Genomic DNA, 14,372 nt, shown 5'->3' on the forward strand with positions numbered 1-14,372 from the left:
TCAGTGAAAATCTGTGCACCCGGCATTGCATCTTTTCAGCTTTTGGTTTCTGTTATTCACAGCAAAATGTGTGAAAACACCCATTTTCCGCCTTCTCCTGCTGTCCCTAGGCAATAAACCATTTACCGCATATGTGACGGCATGTCCCTCCACATGGGTGAAATTTGGACATGGTTGTTACAGCTTTGAGCCTGTGGTGGAGAAACTTACTTTTGAGAAGTCAAGAGAGCACTGCAGGAGTCAAGGTAAGATATTCATCAGATGTGATTTTTATTCATTACCTGTGCAGCTGTTATCTTTTAATTTTCTAAATTATGCATCTCTTTAATATGTAAATAATGATGCCAATTTTAAACAAAAATTTTATGTTAAATAAATATTTAATGCATGCTGCATCACAGCTGGAATAACATCTAGAAGGCCTGGGTTCTCCACCTTGGCTCGGGCCCCTCGCTGTATGGAGTTTGCATGTTCTACCCATGTCTGCATGGGTTTCCTCCCACAGTCCAAAGACATGCAGTTACTGGGGTTAGGTTAATTGGTCACTCTAAATTGCCCATAGGTGTTAATGTGAGTATGAATGGTTGTCTGTCTCTGTGCTGGTGAACTGTACAGGGTGTACCTGCCCTATAATAGCTGGGATAGGCTCCAGTCCCCCCGTGACCTGAACAGGATAAGCAGAAGAGAATGGATGGATGAACTATTTAATGCAAATGGCTTCTCGTGGCCCACCTGCATTACCTCCGCAATCTACCAGGGGACCTCAACCCACCCTTTGGGAGTCACTGCTCTAGCTTGGGTATTTTTGTATCCCCTCGGCTTGCTGCCTGTACACTGCAGTTTTCACCAATGGCTGAGAAGGTGGTTTTCCTGAGTCTTTGGGCCAGGGAATGGGTCCTGAATGACCATGTACCGAATGACAGTTCATGGTAACCAGCCTTCTTAGAGTTGCTGGGTGGAGTGCTCGGGGGTGCTCCATCCGGTGAATCTGTCGTCCTACTGCAAGACTTCAACACTCACATGGGCCATGACAGTGAGACCTGGAGGGGTGTGATTGGGAGGAACAGCCTGCCTGATCTGAACCCAAGTGTTCTGTTATTGAACTTCTGTACAAACCACAGTTTGTCTATGATGAACACCATGTTTAAACATAAGGATGTCCATAAGTGTGTGTGGCACCAAGACACCCAGGGTCACAGGTCAATGATCGATTTTGTAATCATATCATTAGATCTGCCGCCATATGTTCTGGACACTCAGGAGACAAGAGGAGCTGAGCTGTCTTCTGATCATCACTGGTGGTGAATTGGATAAGGTGGTGGGGATGCTGGACAAACCTGCCAGACCTAAACATTTAGTGAGGGTGGGAACACCTAGAAGAGGCCCCAGTTTGTGAGATCTTCAACTCCCACCTCCTGCTGAACTTCGACAGTATTCCGAGGGAGACTGGGGACATTGACTCCAAATGGATCATGTTCCGCACCTCCATTGTTGAGGCTGCAAAGAGCTTCTTGGCTGCAAGGTGGTTGGTGCCTGTTGTGGTGGTAATCCCTGAATTAGATAGTGGACACCAGAGGTGAAGGGAGCCTCTGTAGTCCCACAGGCTAACCAAGCCCGATAGGACTCTTTCTTCATCTTGATGTGTACCAACAGGCCAAGCAAAAAGTGGCTTGGGTGTTGGCTGAAACAAAAATTTGGATCTGGGAAGAACTCATTAAGGCCATGGAAAAAGACTTTTGGACTCAATGGCTCGTAACACCAGTTAAGATTCTTGCAAACTGTCAGGTGACTCAGGAGGAGAAAGCAGTGCTCTACTGACACGATGTATAGTGCAGGTGTATAGCACGGTGGAAGGAATACTTCAAGGACCTCCTTAATCCCACTGACATACGTTCTGAAGGAAGCAGAGTCACCCCCATCAGTGGGGGTGATGTCATTGAGGTAGTTAAACAACTCCTTGGTGGCAGGACCCCTGGGGTGGATGAGATTTGCCCAGAGTTTCTGAAGGCTCTGGATGTTGTAGTGCTGTCTTGGTTGACATGTCTCTGCAATGTTGCTTGGAGATCTGGGGCAGTGCAACTGGATTGGCAGACTGGGGTGGCAGTTCCCATCTTCAAGAAGGGGGACCAGAGGGTGGGCTCCAACTATCAGGGGATCACACTTCTCAGTCTCCTCTGGAACGTTTATGCCATGGTGCTTCAAATGAGAGTTTGTCCATTAGTCGAAACGCTGGACCAGCTCTTTCGAGTGTGCGTGGGAGATTGCCCATCCAGTCGCATGTGTTTGGTGGGCCTGGAGAAGGCATTTGACTGCTTCCCTTAGGGTAGGTGGGAGGATAGGGTGTTAGGACCCATTTAGTCTCTGTACAACTGTCACAAAGCTTGGTTCACCCACATTCCAGTGGGTGTTGGACTCAGCCAGGGCTGCCCTTTGTCATTGAATCTGTTCATAATTTTTCTAGTAGCGGAAGACTTCCGCCTTGGTGCCTTTGCAACCGGCCCTGGATAAGTGGAAGAAGGTGGAATGGATGGATGGATGGATGGATGGAGGATGGATGGTGGATGGTCTTGGGGCTTGTCAAGATGTTTTTTTGGCAAATGTGAGACAGTCCTTTGTGTTTTTTTGATCAGCAGTGGTTTTCTCCTTGGAACGCTCCCATGGATGCCATTTTTACCCAGTTTCTTCCTTATTGTTGAATCATGAACACTGACCTTAACCGAGGCAAGTGGGGCAAATAAATGCCAGTGTTGCCAACTCCTCAGTAAGGAAAATAGCTATTGGCTCTCCTAAAAGTCTCTAGAATTCGCTATATGATGTAATTTGTAGTTGTAATCAAGATGCAGCAGAAAGGAATAAGCAGTGGCCTAGTCAGAAATGAGGTTAGCTAGGTTAATTGGAGGCTGGAAGCCTCCAATTAACTAGATTTGTCACTAGTCACTTTTTTTGAAAAAGTCATTAGAGGGGTCTGAAAACTCACTAAATATAGTGACAAAGTGGCTAAGTTGGCAACACTGATGAAAGCATCATGTAAGTGTGACAGAATGCAAGAAAAAAAAAAAAAAAAAGAAGGAAGGGGAAAAGAAAGAAAAGAAAAAAAAAAAAAAAAAAAAAAAAAAAAGGAAAAAAATACTTTTTCACAGCACTGTAGGGTCACATGCAGCACCCAGATTAAGCTTAGCTGAACTTGGTAAGAAGTTGCGAAAGAGGGTGAAACAGCTAATCTGGCTCTTTGCAAAGATAACATCCACCTACAGCAACAAAAGTGAAGTGAGTTAAGGTTAAGGTGTGATGTTTTGGGAGTTATGTGTCTGAAATTTCTTTGACTTGCATGATTATTTCCTAAAGACTCGGCTTCTTAGCTGCCAACTTCACAGGCATTACAGGACAGAGCGAGGTTGCTGTTTCACCCTACTACTTCCTAACTCTTTGCTAAGTCAGGCTAGCATTCTCCTGATTGTCCATTCATATTAAGCAAATAGCAAAAAAAAAGTTTAAATAAAAATGTCTGTCTTTCAGTAAGAAAGCAAATAAACATTGCTGTCTCATTTTTCTCATCCCTTTGCATTAGTAATTATTGTGAGTTTGTTTTGTTTCTGTCACCCTCTAGTCAACACCTCCGATGTCCTGACCATTGAGAATGAGACAGAGAACCGTTTCATCCTGGAGCAGCTCTGGTCATTAGGGTTCCTTCACCAGACCTTGTGGTTGGGGATGCACTTCAACATTGACAGTAAGAATCTATCACTTTTGTGTACCCATCAGATAATCCTAATGCCATTTCATTAAATTGTGGAAATCTGCTTTTAGCTGACTCCATGTCCTGGGTGGATGGTTCACCAATGGAGTACACCAATGGCCCAACAAAGGCCCAAACCCCAAGCTGCTGACTGCAGATTCCTGTGTTACTACCAGGGTAGTTGATGGTGCTTGGCGCTTTTCACCATGCACAGAGCAGTTTGGCTTCATCTGCAAAACTATCTCAGGTAACGTGACTTAATGGCTGCAGCCTGTAGCTTTCTGAAACAGGAATATTGTGTGTCTTTCTCTAATGCCAGGACTTCCAAAATCTGTACCTAAGACACAGAGAAAATAAAAGAACAGAGAAGTAAGTAATAAACAAAATCAGATATGAGACACAAAAGTAAACCTTGTTTTTTTTCACTTCTTTTTGGAGAAGATTTAAATCAAACTTGGTATTGCAACATCTGTCACTACGACTTTCTTCCTCGTTGGTCCACCACTACTATGTCCAGTTGGTTAGCCATCGCAAGTTTGTCCATCTGTATCTGCAATTCCCACAGGATCTTAGCTTTGTCATTCTCAACCACCAGTGGGGGTGTATTCCATTTTGACCTCGGGATTTCCAGGTCATACTCGGCACAGATGTTCCTGCATACTATGCCAGCCACTTGGTTGTGGCATTCCATGTATGCCTTGCCTGTTAGCATCTTGCACCCTGCTGTTATGTGCTGGGTTGTCTCAGGGGCATCTCTGCACAGCCTGCACCTGGGGGTCTTGCCTGGTGCCTCTATCGATCTTGTGCTCAGAGCTTGTTCCTGTTCTGCCATGATTAGTGCCTGTGTGCTGTTTTCAGTCCAGGTTTGTCCAGCCATTGGTAGGATTTTTCTGTATCAGCCACTTCTTCTATCTGCCAGGGGTACATGCTCTGCAGGGGCCTGTCCTTCCATGATGGTTCCTGTTCTTGCTCCTCTTCGTTCTCGGGTTTCTGTTGCTTGAAGTTCTCACTGAACACCTGATCATTTGTGGCCATCTTCCTCGTGTATTCATTCATCTAGGAGAGTGGTTCTGACACTCACTAGTCCTCAGCCTAACTAAAATCAGATTTTCATATTGGGCCATTATTGAGCACCATAAAATTTGATAGCATAAACCTTTCCTGTCCTAATTTTAGCTGAACTGCATGTACCTACACTGATACATGATAAGTTATTAATCATTGTACATTTCTTTTACAGATGGAAATACTGAGGTGGAAGTGAAACCCCTGAACGGTAAAGTACACAACTGAAAACTTTAAAACATTTATTGTTTTCCTGTAGGTGTGATATGTGTGAGCACGCTGTTTCATGTTATGAGACTGTGCTTAGCTAGAAGTTTAAAGAGGACACAGATGTGCTTAAACTTACTGACAGTGGCTCGTGCTGTTTGTGCCCTTTGCATGCCGTTTAATACGAGGTTCAACTCACTACACTTTAAATATAGAGCATGGCTACATAAGAGCTGTTGTTGTGTCTTTCAGGTTTGCATCACGGTGTCATCCCTGCTGCTGTGCTGGTGGCTTTACTGATCTTTACCCTGCTGGCAGGGGTAATGTGGTTTCTCTATAAGAGGAACTCTGGACGTTTTCGGCGGCTCCCTACACTCGGCAGTGCTTATTACAGGCAAACAGACTCGCAGGCTACAGAGTCGGATGGAAATGTTCTCATCACAGACCTGGAGGCTTCCTCGGGGGAATAGCAGTGAATTGTTTCCTCCTTAAAGTCTCTGCTGTTCTCCCGTGCTTTGTCACCTTTTCACCGTCAGGTATGGATGCCGTGCGGCACTGCAAAGCTGTAATGCTGACTCCTCAGGACAGTGGTGAGATGATGACGGCAAGCGGTTTTGAACGTGTCTCTAGTTTTCATTTACTCACACCATTTAGGTCACCAAACACTTATAAAGACAGATGAAGGGTGCAGACTAAAAGTTCACATAAATCAGGAAGGAATGTTAGAAAGGTTTTGACTTGTTTAAAGAGGTACTGACCACATAATGTTTGTAGTCATGTGGGAGTGTGAGGATTTATTCTGTTATAATTTGTAAACAGTATTAAGAAGAAGAATTTGAATAATTTAAGGCAGTTTGTTCTTGGTCTTCTTTTCAGGGTAAAAAAAAAATCAGTTATTGTCAAATATGAGTAAAATTCATGATGAAATATACTTTACAATGATGCATTGTTCATTCAGACTTCAGGAGCTGTTGGGTCTGTACACATGGTACAGTATTTTTGTCAGTATTACTTTCTGTATTTTTGATTCTCTCATGTATACATGCTGTGTATTGTTCAAAACGAAACGAGTACCATAACTGAAGGGATTTGCTTGGTTCTGCCAGCTGATGCAAAGAACAGCGAGGGATATATTTTGCACAGTTTTAGTTGTGTTTTAATAAATCGAGTTTGGTTGAATAATTCCAGTTTCATCTCTTGAGTGTCACTGTGGAACAAAAAAGGACAGTGCTGGGATCTGGTTAGTTTCATATTATTTATTTATGTTTAGCGTGATATTAATTTCTTTGCATTGTGACCACAATCCCCATACTTCCTCTTAGGTGGGGAACTTAAAATGTCCCAGCAAAATCCACAGCAAGCTTACTCAAAAATTAAATGCAGTCATCCATCCTCTGTCTATTGTGCATAAGCTCATGTTTTGCAGTTGTTAAATCATTTTCCTTCAATTCTGGATGCTTTTTTGGAATAAATGTCCTTTTTTTCCATTGAGATTTTTTTTTCAAAATCTAATGAAGTGACAAACATGCATTGATGTGAGGTACAGCTAAACAGGCTTTAACAAGACTAGTTGTAGTGGCTCTTTTTAAAGTTAATAGATCCAGTGCTTGTGGAGTTAACAGACCAGAGTCCTTGTAAACTTTAGGAGGATATTATTGATATAGTACTGATGTAGGGCCATAAAGCTCATTCTCCTTTTCATTATCAATTACCATTCTTGCCTATCGGTTTCCCTTGAATGTTATCAGTTATGTTTTATTATCTCACCCTGAAATAATATCTTGATAACTTACTTCACTGCACAAACACTTTTTTTCCTGACAGTCTAGCCTGTAAGTAACAATTTAATAATCCCCCAGTGTTTTGCTGATCTCTTTAAATCACACTCCAAGCCTTTAGATTGCCTATATAAAGGTCTCAGTGTAGTGCAGCTATTGCCATTTCTCCGGCAATATCTGAGAGGATATATTAGTTAATTATTCATAACATCTGTGTTGTATAGCTGTAAAAAAAAAAAAAAAAAAAAAGACATAAGCTCTGTTGTGTGTACAAATAAAAGGGAGGGTCAGCTGCTGTTAGTTGTACTTCCTCATCAGATGAAAAACACCTAAATCCCTGCCTGTTCACGGAAACTACCGAGAGGGCTTGAAGTAAACTGGAGAAAATATCCGCCCAGGCAGGGTAACGAGAAGGGAGGACACCAAGAATGAAGTTAACGGTAGTAGAGGGCGAAACCGGAAAAACAACGTCGCCTTCCAAATAAAAGTCTGTCCTGTTGACTACGTTCGTTTCATAATTTAAAAATGTCAGATTTTGACAGTATTTCAATTTGCATCATGATTTTAGATGTATGTGTAAAAAATTTCACTGCCTGTTATTTTTGTTTCTAATAAATTAAAACATTTTTATTCATGCTTTGATATGTTTTTAAATTTCAATCTGTTGTAGTATTGTATTTTTTATTTTAGAAGACAAATATTTTTAATGTGGTGTTTTATAATTTTAGATTTGTTTGTGATAGTACTGACCTTGTTTAAATCAATTTTGACTTGTTTCAATTTATACTGGATTTAGATAGATTAGAGATAGATTAAACTTTATTAATCCCTTTGGTAGGGTTCCGTCTGGGAAATTAAACTAAAATTTAGTGTCATTTTGCCTTATAACTTTAGACATATATTGTAATTTATTTATTTATTATTGTAAAAATCTGACAAACTAACACTGCTTTGACGTATTAAGCTTACTGATTTTATGGACTTTTTATTTATATATAACAAGTGGTTTTTATAATTCGGACTTACATCAAAGTCCTTCTACGTGGCTCTATGTTTGCTAGTATGTTCCACCATGTATGGCAGCTGTTTACTTCATAACTTTCCCTCAGGGAAGTTTCTCGTCGTTTTACGCGTGAAGCGGAAGTTTGTTGCTAGATTGACTGTCGCTCAGTGGGTGACTGGGAGAACTGGGCCGCGTCGGTTCTCTCGTCACTTTCGCTTTGGAGCGCAGTTACCGAGCGGACTAAATTCAGTGCGCCAGGGACAGAGAAAGACTCAGTCGTGACCATGCTGAGTCTATCCAGAGCGCCTCTTTGTTTTTGTTTGTTGGTACTGTTGGAGGCAGCTGTTCACCGGGGAACATGTTCACCGGCTCAAGGTTTCGGTGAGTAGCTCCGACACTTTGCTTTCATTTCTGCGTCACTTGTCATAGTTTCAAATTAGTCTGGTCCGCTTTCCGACGCAGCTCAGTAAAAACTTCTCCCAGAGGAGCGCGAAATTCATTCGAAGAAAATTAATCTGTTTAACTGACAAAATGTTGCACGCCTATCTATTTGGTTACTGGTTTAATGTTTTTAACTATCTCCCATTTAGTTTTTATTTCACACCGTATTCTGACAGGGCAAACAAACTGCCTACTCATCCCTCCCTCCGAGCAGCTCTGCGTCTCCTTACAACTGACATATCGGCTGCTGTTCCCAGCATTAGTACAGAACACAATGTAATGTGATATTTTTCATGGTTTTCTTTTTAAAAGGCATGCGTGACTTAAGTATTGTGTTCAACTGCTATTTAACTTAAATCGCCCCTAAACATTTACACGGGTCATTACGTCCCCGCCCACCGTCCGCGTTTATTATTCCCTTTTCTCAGCATAAACATGCTGCACTTGATGGAATAAAACTGCGGGGGGAATATTTGGTTATTTACTTATTTATTTAAGTGAGTGGTTTCACACTGACAGTGAGATATTGTTTTGCATTTGCACTACATGCATAATAAAAAAACAAAACAAAACATTGTTATGTCTCTGTCTCAAATCTCTACATGGTGCGTGCTCACACTAAACATGGTAACCCGTTTCAAATAACAAGGTCTGACTGTGTGCAAGTAATATCTGTCATTGGTTTAAAGGCTTGCTTTAAGATAAGACATACTTTATATAGTCCAAAATTGGCTCTTTGTTACAGCAGGTGAAATTTAGTCAAACACAACAAACATGTAACAAATAGCTTCATGCAACGAATGGCATGCACCTCGGTTAAAGCTGCTTTTCGGACCTTTTGTTTACAAGTGGTAGCCAATCAGAAGAATGTTGGCTTAAAGGGAGAATGGTGAAAATGGCTTGTGTCAAACAGATCGTCCGAGAAGAGGCTGCGCCAAGGTGAACGAGCTTTATTTTGTAATGTGAATCACACAAAGCTACTCTAGTACAGAGTTTAAAAATAAAAACAAAAAGGTGCAAGCAAGTCCTCTTTAATTGTATCTCAATGCTGGTGGCAGCATGTGAATGCAGCAGCCATGAGGGGCAACCAATCAGAACAACGCTGCTTTAAAGGGAACTGGAGGGGCACTTGTTTCAGTGAATGAACTGAGGGGCCTATAAATGAGGATTATTCTTGATCTGTGAGTCATGCCAAGCTACGGAGCATAATAGCTCCCCTTTAAACTTGAGTTTTCTATCCTGTCATCACAGATGAAGATGCTTTCCAAATTCAGCACAAGAGCACAGGGAAGTGCCTGGGTGCATGGGGTCAGGGAAACCTGAGCCTCACCACCTGCGACCCAGCCAGCGAGTCCCAGCAGTGGACGTGGGGTGCAGATCACCGTCTCTTTCATGTGGGGACATCGCTCTGCATGGCGATAGACATCCCCTCCAGGATGCTGACTATGTTCGACTGTGGCTCCAACAACCTGCTGTGGTGGCGCTGTTTGGATGGGACTGTTTACACCGTTTATCAGATGCTTCTTACGGTCAGCAAAGGGGAAGTAGCACTCAGACGGGAAAGTAATGATACTTGGGTAAGAAAGGGATCCCAAGACAACATCTGCCAGAGGCCATATCGTGGTAAGTGTGGCTTCCTTTCTCTTATCTAAGCAGTAGAATGCTTACATGGACTGACTTTTTTTTTTTTTTGGTCTAGTGCTTTAGGAAATTATCTGTCCAGTAATTAGTTAGTCAGTCTGTGTTTCTGTTGTATTCACTTCTTGAATTAAATGTGAAGTTAGTCCAGTCTTGTAATGCATCACACCTCTGGCTCTTGTGTCACCTGATCAGACAAATTCTGGTACATTTTAAACACAGCCTGGCAGGTTAAGTGTTTTCAGGCCTCTCAGGTATTGCTTCTTTATGCCTGACAAGAACATAGTGTGTCAGATTACAGCTGTACAACTTCCTCTGTAAACTGAGATTCTTAGCCTTTAAACCCGTCTTTTATATTTGGGGGTATTCCCTTTGCCTTCAGGGTTGTGCATTCATCTGCAGCGTGTCTGCAAGGTGCAGAGCACTGAGAAGCTTTTGCTTTCTTTTCATGAGTGTTGTTGCACTGCCTGCCTGTTTTGATATGCATTTTGTCAAACGCCTCCACAAAGTTAAACAAATACTCAGAATTACCCAACAAGGTAGAGAGTGGATGTCTGGCCACAAATTTTAAAATAATTGTGGTTTATTAAACATTTGTTTAATGATACTGGAGCTTATGTGCAAGAAGAGGAGGTCCTCTAGAAGTGCATGATGCAAGACCAACCAGGCCTGTTCAACAGCCACGTCTGGCCTGTTTATTTGAAACACAAGAAACTGTTGTTTAGTGTCATTTCTTATGTCTACAGTAGCATTTAGATTAAACTCCTTTTCTCTTCTTCAAAATATTCATTATTAATTGTTTAATACATTTCCAGGCAGCTAGTGCAGTAAGCATGAGTTTTAAATTAAATCATGGGGATAATGTAGACTGGGTTGAAGATGCATTTACATGCTATGTTTGGCATTTATCTGCATCAAAACTGCTTTCTTGATATTTTGTTTTTATTTGTCGCTTTCTGTCATTGAAGCAACAAACTCACATTTTTGCATCTTCCTTGATTTGATTTTCTGCACGAGGCTGGTTTTGGTTTGCAGTTCAGATCACTTGTTTTTACCACTGAATACTTCTTGTTCACATTCATTCCATTTATTCATCAGTATACAGGAACTGATGCAAGGCGTAGGATGAGCTGTCTATGCAGAAGCTCACGATTGATGTTGTGTATCTTGAAAAGAAGGAAGTGCTTTGGTGTTTGCAGCAAGACATCAAATTTCATCTCACCCATCACTGCTGTGAGATGAATTAGGAGTCTTAGAAATGGAACGACTACCACAGGCTTGTAACAGGTGTTTGACTTTGTCCACTTCTTATCTCTCTGCAGTCGTCCACACCACCAATGGGAACTCTGCCGGCGCCCCCTGTGAGTTCCCCTTCAAATACAATGACAGCTGGCACCATGGATGCCTCACTGATACAGAATTCCCCGGACTGTCTTGGTGTGCCACCACCTCAGACTATGACCAAGACAAAAAGAAGGGACACTGTCTAAAACCTGGCATGTTATATTTATTTATTATTTAATTTTTCAATACTACCACAGGCATAATATTTTCTTAATTGTTTCTTTATTAACCAACACACTAACATCCAGCAGCCCTATCACAGATATATCACTTCTGGCATGTATATATAGTTATTTATGAGCGAGATTAAGGCAGAAATTTTGTGGTAATTTTGACATGGTGTTATCACACAGTTTGACCAGCAGGGCGGCTCCAACTCCTTTTACAATCTGCACTGTCTGCAGCACATGTAGCAGAGTAGCACAGCAGCTGAGCAGACAGCGGTGTGGAGTTCATGGGTGTCATCATGTTAAACCAATAACTGGTTTGTGAGTGACAGTGCTTAAAAATAAATAAACTAGTCCATAATTTTAACCCTGTTCTTATATTTATCTAATGTAAATAAAGAATATAGTCTGATATATCAACAATATTTTACTCTCTAAAAATCAGCGCCCAAAACGATTTGAGTATATTATTATATTAATAGGCCACATTCATAATATTAATGATCTAAACCATCTCTTAGCATGTAAATGTGTCCAAACTTTAATCCACTTTTTTTTTTTTAATAATGAATGTTATATCTGATCTGGCCTAACCAAAGCAAAATGAAACATACTGTAGATACTGATGCTATTGCTGTGTCTTTAACTTTGCAGAGGAGGGCTGTCAAACTCTGTTTACCGGACCAGACGGGGATTCGTGCTATGAGTTTGTCTCCAATGTTGCAGTGACCTGGCACGAAGCTCTGGATTCGTGCCGCAGTCAGGGAGCTGATCTGCTTAGTTTGTCTGGGCCTGATGATCTCAACTCCACAATCTGTAAGCCTGACTTACTACTGCCACTACTGCTGCTGCTGCTGCGGCTACTTTCATTCAACCAAAAACACAAAAGTTTAAGAAAAGTGTACACAGCCTTAGTACAATCAGATCCTCTTTGTGACAGAAATGCCTCATTTACAGTAAAAAGTGTGATAGTGATAACATGAGCAGTGCTTGAAATTTTGATTTTTAAAGGAAGTGTAAAGAAGTAATGACTAAACATTATTCTTTTTCTAAGTTTATCAACTGGCCTGTGCTCCTCAAAATCTTAAAATATTAGTCGCACTGCCTGTAAATTTTGAAAATGCAGAAAGAAAAGCAGAACTACTTTATTTTAATCACTCAATACAGAAGTGTGCCAAAATCTGTAAATATATTATTTGTCATACATGTTTTTACATCATATTGAACTTTCTTATTAGTCGGTTATGGTCTTGAGAGGAGCATTTTCTCCCTTTTATCAGCCAAAAGCAGCCATTCTAAAAATAATCTTCTTAATGTGAGTAAGTTTTGTACAGGAGCGACTTCTAAATGGTGCCAGATTTTATTTAGGGTTTGCTTCTCCTTCCTTTTGTAAGTGTGCATTTTATTAGCTTATTAGTCTGCTCCTCCTCCTCATTCTTCCCTATGCGATGAGTACAGGAGTGCAGAAGGGAAAAAAAGGGGTTACCCATGAATGACCTGCAAACTTTCAGTCTGAATAAGTCCTGGGTTTTTTGTATTTTGCAATTAGTTCTGAATTCTCCGTGTGTGATGTCATGGAAACCATTTGTTTTTCACTTCCCACATTTGTTACATTTTTCTATCTTTGTTTCTTAATCATTGTACTTTTGCATTTCCAATGCATGATTACAAAAAGATGAACTGTAAAATGTTCAGACGTAGAACCTCAGTTCCAAAAAAGTTGGGATGCTGTGCGAATAAAAGCAGAATGTAAGAATTTGCGAATCTCACAAAATCATATTTTATTACAACAGAACACAGAAACATATCAAATGTTTAAACTGAGACATGAAACATATTAGGTTATTTTGAATTTGGTGGCAGCAACAGATACCAAAAGTTGAAACGGGGGCCACAAAAGGATGAAAAATGTGGTGGTACTAATAAGAAGCAGCTGGAAGAACATTTTGTGAGTAATCGGGTTAATGGAAAAGGTCAATAACATGACTGGTTTAAAAAAAAAAAAAGAAAAATTTTAAAGAGGCAGAGTTTCTCAGAGGTAAAGATGAGCAGAGGTTCACCAATCTGCAAAAATCAATGCCTACAAATTGTGGAATAATGTACCTCAATGTAAAACTGCAAATACTTTGAACATCTCATCATCTACAGTACATAATATCATCAAAGGATTCAGAGAAGCTGGTGCACAAGGGACAAGGCCGGGAATCAATATTGGGCACTCGTGGTCTTCCAGCCCTCAAGCAGCTCTGCATTAAAAACAGGCATTCTGTCATCAAAATCGCTTCATGGCCTCAGGGTCACTTGCAGAAATCTCTGTCTGTGAGCACAGCTCACTGTGGCATCCACAAAGTGGAAAACTGTTCTGTGGGCAGACAAATCAAAATCTGAAAGTCTGGTTGGACAACATGGACATTGTGTCCTCTGGACTAAAGAGGAGAGGGACCATCTGGCTTGTTATCAGCACTCAATTCAAAAGCCTGCATCTCTGATGTATGGGGGTGCAATAGTGCCTGTGGAATTGGCAGCTTGTACATCTGCAAAGGCACCATCAGTGCTGAAAGATATATATGGAGGTCTTAGAGCCCCATACACTCCCATCCAGATGACGCCTTTTTCAGGGAAGGCCTTGCATATTTCAGGAAAAAAAAATATTAAACTCCATACTGAACACTATTATAATATTACTATTACTAGTATTATTATTGAATTCATAGTAGAAGAGTCTGGGTGCTTGAACAGGCCTGCCTTTAGTTCAGGCCTTTCGCATCCCGAAAACATTTGGAGCATCATGACTGCTGAGCAGTTAGAATCCTCTATCAGACAAGAATGGGACCACATTCTCTCCCAAAGTCCAGATACTGGTCTCCTCAGTTCCCAGATATTTGCAGACTGTTGTTAAAAGAAGAGGATACTGCACAGTGGTAATATTGGCCCTGCCCCAATATTTTTGAGATGAATTGCTGCCAATATCTTCAAAACAACCTTTTTTTTTT

The 14,372-nt window shown here is 41.1% G+C and overlaps 2 protein-coding genes across 2 annotated transcripts in view; both read left to right on the forward strand.

The window, feature by feature from the left end:
* Nucleotides 1–7,378, forward strand: part of pla2r1 (phospholipase A2 receptor 1) — a 33,990-nt gene extending 26,612 nt beyond the window's left edge. The window contains 6 exon segments of the mRNA XM_030726356.1: nucleotides 111–245; nucleotides 3,608–3,730; nucleotides 3,808–3,849; nucleotides 3,852–3,983; nucleotides 4,977–5,012; nucleotides 5,261–7,378. Of these exon segments, the coding sequence (XP_030582216.1) occupies nucleotides 111–245; nucleotides 3,608–3,730; nucleotides 3,808–3,849; nucleotides 3,852–3,983; nucleotides 4,977–5,012; nucleotides 5,261–5,478 (686 nt within the window). The 3' untranslated portion in view covers nucleotides 5,479–7,378.
* Nucleotides 7,379–7,957: 579 nt separating this feature from the next.
* The window catches only part of ly75 (lymphocyte antigen 75), a 31,889-nt gene continuing 25,474 nt past the window's right edge, over nucleotides 7,958–14,372 (forward strand). Inside the window, 4 exon segments of the mRNA XM_030723255.1 lie at nucleotides 7,958–8,170; nucleotides 9,482–9,853; nucleotides 11,191–11,364; nucleotides 12,034–12,195. Of these exon segments, the coding sequence (XP_030579115.1) occupies nucleotides 8,074–8,170; nucleotides 9,482–9,853; nucleotides 11,191–11,364; nucleotides 12,034–12,195 (805 nt within the window). The 5' untranslated portion in view covers nucleotides 7,958–8,073.

Source organism: Archocentrus centrarchus, chromosome 3, assembly GCF_007364275.1.
Source record: "Archocentrus centrarchus isolate MPI-CPG fArcCen1 chromosome 3, fArcCen1, whole genome shotgun sequence".
In the NCBI taxonomy this organism is placed as follows: domain Eukaryota; kingdom Metazoa; phylum Chordata; class Actinopteri; order Cichliformes; family Cichlidae; genus Archocentrus; species Archocentrus centrarchus.